Source organism: Solanum pennellii, chromosome 10 (assembly GCF_001406875.1).
Source record: "Solanum pennellii chromosome 10, SPENNV200".
Lineage (NCBI taxonomy): Eukaryota > Viridiplantae > Streptophyta > Magnoliopsida > Solanales > Solanaceae > Solanum > Solanum pennellii.
In genome coordinates, this window is record NC_028646.1 from 4,789,812 (window position 1) to 4,795,227 (window position 5,416).

The 5,416-nt window shown below is 34.8% G+C and overlaps 1 protein-coding gene across 1 annotated transcript in view; it reads left to right on the forward strand.

Annotated features, from left to right (window-relative positions):
• The first annotated feature begins 1,878 nt into the window (after nt 1-1,878).
• The window catches only part of LOC107032396 (AT-rich interactive domain-containing protein 1-like), a 6,327-nt gene continuing 2,789 nt past the window's right edge, over nt 1,879-5,416 (forward strand). The window contains exons 1-2 of the mRNA XM_015233992.2: nt 1,879-2,046; nt 2,523-3,427. Coding sequence (XP_015089478.1) covers nt 2,867-3,427 — 561 coding nt within the window. The 5' untranslated portion in view covers nt 1,879-2,046; nt 2,523-2,866. The remainder of the gene's footprint in view (nt 2,047-2,522; nt 3,428-5,416) is intronic.

Consider the following 5,416-nt stretch of genomic DNA (forward strand, 5'->3'; position numbering starts at 1 on the left):
GAGTTGGATGTCCAGGCTTCAGAAGTGTGTTTCTCTTTCATCTACTGAAGCTGAGTATGTGGCAATAGCTGAAGCTGGGAAAGAGATGATATGGCTGACAGATTATCTTGAGGAATTGGGCAAGAAGCAGAGCGAGAAGATTCTTTACTCAGATAGCCAGAGTGCCATACAGTTGGTGAAAAATCCAGTCTATCATTCGAAGACAAAGCACATCAGAAGGCGATACCATTTCACTCGCAGGGCAGTGGAGGATGGTGATATGTGCTTGGAGAAGATAGAGGGTGCAAAGAACCCGGCAGACATGTTGACGAAATGTGTTGATGTTGGGAAACTGAGGTTATGTAAAACCTCGGTTGGTCTTCTGTAGTTGTTGCTACAGATGTTGCGGTGCGGTAAAGATGTTGATGATGAAGAGATTTTTTTTTGAGAATGTATTTTTTGGATGACTGAGTCAGTCTCCAAGTGGGAGAATTGTTAGGTAGTGGAGCCTGATTAATTTTCCTATTTATTCTCTATTTTAGGCTTTCCTAGTTATTCTCTATTTTAGGCTTTCCTATTTATTTCTCTGTAACCAAAAATACTCTGATTTATTAATATAAATATACCTCACCGCTGTGGAATTTTACTCATGGGGTTTTACCACGAAACATTGGGTTTTCTCTTTCTCTCACTAGATCTCTCATCTCTTTCTCTTGAAAGTTCTTGTGTTCTTCATTCATCTATTGTGTGTACGTGAATTCGATCCTAACACATTCATCATCATCAACCACCTTTTTTGCTCGACGCCAACGCTCAACTATGACGGTTGGAATGAAAATAGGGTGGGGCTAAGGTTATTCGAGTGAGGGGGTTGCGAGTAGATATGTTTTTATATGTGTTCAAACTTAACTTTTAATTTTTATGTGTTATAAAAGTGATAGAACGTTATTTATTAAAATAACTTGTATAAAGATACTAAAATATTCAAAATAGTAAGTAAGAATGATTCAATTGAAGAAAACAATTTGTTACATGTTTTCAATTGACCTCTAAAAAATAAATTTTAAAGTCATTTTCTATTAAATTAACAAAACTTAATGAAAAATAAATTTATTTTTAGTATCAAACTTAACTAGAAAAAGAAAATATTAAAAAAATATGTGGGGTGGATTGAAAATGAAAAAAAAATTGTCATGTTGCGTCGGGTGTAGTGACGAATCCAGAATTTTTGTTCAGGGGATTCAAAAAATAAAAGTATAAAATTAACCTTTAAAAATGAGAACCTTGAATTTTTTTGGATTTAAAACCAGTGACGCACAACATAAATTCAAAAAGGACTTGCCACTATGCCATCAACTTCTCTTTGTTATTGTGGAGGTTATATATATATGTGTGTGTGTGTGTGTGTTAATCCGCCCCATGGAACCGATTAAAAATTTTACGAATTAAGCTAAACCTGCCCCGCCTCATCCTCACCTCCCCACACCGCCCCATTATCATCCCTACATGATAGACATTATCACATAACCACCACACCAACCACCAATGACCACGTTAAAATAATCAACACAATAATAACCACCACCTTAAAACCATCACCACTATTAGTTTTCAAAGCATGTTTCATCTAGCAAATAAGTTTTTATAAGAAGAATTTTAACAAAAAAAAAGTCTCTAACATTTTGTGATCGTTTTACTTATATTTGATAGTTATTATTAATTCTAAGAGATTCAAATATGTTAATCTTTAAATTGACCAAACTACCCTTTTACCCAACCATAGTCCAAATCTCCTCAACCCAACTTCCCATTAAAATAAACTATAGTTAGCCAATAATTCCAACTATAAATTAAACAAATACTTTTTATTTTTATTTTTTTGGTCTCCATACAACTCATTCCACTACTTCCTTTTTATTACAAATCTTAGATCTCCCACAACCCCCCTTCTTTTTTTTCTCTCATAAATCAAAACAAAAATTTTTTTTCTATTGAATAATAAAAAGGGTTTTGAAAACCTAAAAGAAGGTCAAGAATTGACAACTTGTACCTTGTCCTTCCAATAAGGTATTTTTACTGGTAAATCTTTTTCTCTTTTCCCAATTTCATTATCTATTAATAAAACTCTTCCTGTTCAAAAAATTGTAACACCCTTTGACCTATTAGGTCTTTAATTATTTGGGGTCTAAAAATTTTCTTTTTGTACCAAATATTATGTTGCCCCCTAATAATTAATCTTGAACATCTTCGTAATTAAAGTGTTAGGAATATAGTTTGATCGAATTCAATAATTTTAATTTGAATCTTTTATAGGCTCTAAGTTTATTTATTGAATATTTATAGATTATTATTAAAATTTTGAAACCCACTAGTAATATCACAATTTTGGATTGTTACAACATTGATTTGAAATTTGATTTTTTAGAGAAACCCTTTTCATATCCTATGTGAAAAGTTACAATTTTTTTTTGTATGTGTGCTTTTCTGTTTTTTTTTTTCTGTTGTGTTTGTGTATAGGTTTTGAATTTCCATGTCAATGGCAGGATTGTTGGAGAAAATTGATGGGTTGGGTCCCAAAATCTTGAAAAAACCCGAAAAAGTATGGAACAATGAGCATTGCTTTAATCCTCTGTTTGGGTTGAAAGATTTTTTTGCACATTGTAAAAGAGTAATTGTAACTTGAAATTGTTGATAGAAAAATTGGGCTACATTGAGTATTATGATACATTATTAAGAGAGATTTGTTGGGTTTCGATGATGAAAAATGCAAGAAGTGTATGATTCAACGTATATAATGAGTGGTGGCAATTCTCTTTGATTGATCAGAACTAGTGAACTGTGCTTGGAGTGAAGGGAGAAAGTGTGATTGTCTTTTGGGTGGGGGCATATGGAGCTTGAGCTAGATTTAAGGAAGATTTTAATGAAAATTTCTGATGAAAAGAACGAAAATGAGGAATATGTGAATGTTGATTTGAAGAAAAGTGAGTTTGATGCTGCAGCTGATGAACGGTTGTTTAATGGTATCGAGGATGATCATTTTGTTTTCAGTAATAGACAGCCTGTGAAGTTTGATGGAAAGATAAGCGTGGACCTCAATGAATGTAGTACTGTTAAGGATGTTGATGACACGAGCAATGTTGGTCACGAGTTTGTCAGTGGGGCACAAAGTGATGACTGTGGCATAGTGGATATTGGGCTAATGAAGTCGAGTGTTGTTAGGGAAGATGAGAACAATAGGAAGAGGAAACGAGAGTCTTACACGGACTTGCTTAGGTGGGTTACTAAAGTTGCGAGAGATCCTTGTGATCCTGCCATTAAGTCTTTGCCAGATAGGTCTAAGTGGAAGTTTTATGGGAATGATGTTTGTTGGAAGCAGGTTCTGCTGCTGCGAGATGAAATGCTTTTGAAAAAGAGCGCAGATACAAGTGCTCAATGCTCGATATGGCAGGTACTTACTTTCCCCGCTACTTTTGGGCTTTGAATATTTAACCCCTGATGCATCATTATAATATATCGCCATTTGTACTTGTCAATTCTTTCTCATTGTCTTAGCATTTGCTTTCAAATATCAGAAGGCTGTATTGAACTACTTTCTAATTTTGGATGGTTTTAGAGTTTCAATTTTCTATGAAAAAGACATGTTGGAAGTGTCAAATTAAAGAGAACAAAGAAGACCAGTGCTTGGATCCTGCAGTTCTTATAAGCGAAAGATGATCAGATGTTAATAATCCTGAGTTTGAATGACGAAAATAAGAAAGGTTATCGCCGATGTCTGGATCATCTAGGCTCTGATAAAATATTAACCAATCTCTGTATCCAATCAATGGAAACAGTTTGTTAATATAGGCAAGTGATATAAAGACGATGCCACAGGATTGGATGTTTCACTTAGAATGGGGCAGGGTGTTAGCATCACAAATTTGTTGTCTTCATATTCTTTATAAAAATTGAAAAACAGACTAAACTATGAAGAACTATAAAAAAAAATACAGTAAAAAATTATATAAAACACAAGGTGATTTCTTCCACCAGTGATAAAGTTAATGAAGTAGGATGAGAACCATGAGGTCTCAGATCCGATTCCCAGCAAAGACAAAACACAAGGTGATTTCTTCCACCAGTGATAGAGTTACCCAGTTCTTGTGTTGGTGGGAGGTAGCAGGTAAACTGTGGAATTTGTCGAGGTGCGTGCAAGTTGGCTCGATCACCCCAGTTATTAAAAAAAAAAGGGATTTGCTATCTAGGAAAAATAATATTCAAAATATTAAAATTCTTAGTCATAGAACACCGTATATATAATCTATAGTCAAATGTTTAAAAGAATAAATAAAATATAAGTTTTCGAGGGTGTAATAAGAGAACTATATAAGGCATAAAGCACGTACAGGAATTTCTTGGGGTGTGCGGGGTGGATAATAGAAGGTATAGATCCTGCATAAGAACGAATCCTACATATTGAGGTATTAGTCTCATGTCACTTTCACTCCCAAGGTCACTTCCTTGGTTTTGTAGATTTCTTTACCAAGGTGAGTCCCAATTTTACCTTTTAAAACATTGACATAAATGTGGATGGGCTTAAAAGAGTGTTATTATCCAAGAATTGATCTACATAAGAGATGAATTGCTAGCGACTCAAGTAAGAAACTACATGCTAGTGTTTTCTCTTTGCTCTTTTAATTAAGGCAATTCAGCTAATTTAAGGTTTATCTCATTTCTAGTTGGTATAATTTTATCCCTTTCAAGCTGGCTAAGCCAATCTAAGCATTTTCAAGCTTTTTTCAGTTTCCTTGCTGATTTATAGTGTTAGTTACTGCAAGTTGTTTGTGGTGAATTCAGTAGAATGATAAATGTAACCCGCCCAAACCAAATAACCAATCTGGAATAAAGCAACGCTCAACCAAGCACCCGAGGGTGTGACCTAGTGGTCAATAAAGTGGGGGAGGGGGGGGGGGNGGGGGGGTAATCAGGTCTTAGGTTCAGATCCCAGCATAATGCAAAAAAATTTAGGTGGTTCGTCCCATTTGACTTAGCCTGGACGGTCAGAGTTACTCGGTGTTTGTGTTGGTGTGAGATTGTAGGTACCCAATCAAACTAGTTGAGGTGCAGCAAGTTGGTCCGGACACAACTGTCATAAAAAGATAGAGCAGCTCAACCAGTTCAGCGCCTTTACATCATGAGTAAATCAAAAGATGGACACTCAATCAAATTCGTTGTTTTTCTCCACATTCTCAGAGTTTATGTTGCACAAAATTTTGAGTAACATAAGCAACAAGTTTGTAATGAAAAGAAGTCATCTCGGAATCATATTTTATTTGATAATGGAATTTGGAAAAGAATAAGGTAGGAAGCAAATTAGATATTGTGCAATTGTCTCCTTGTTGAAACCATGAAATCTTAAAGAAGATAAAAATGAAGTCATCTAGGGTTTGGGGGGTGG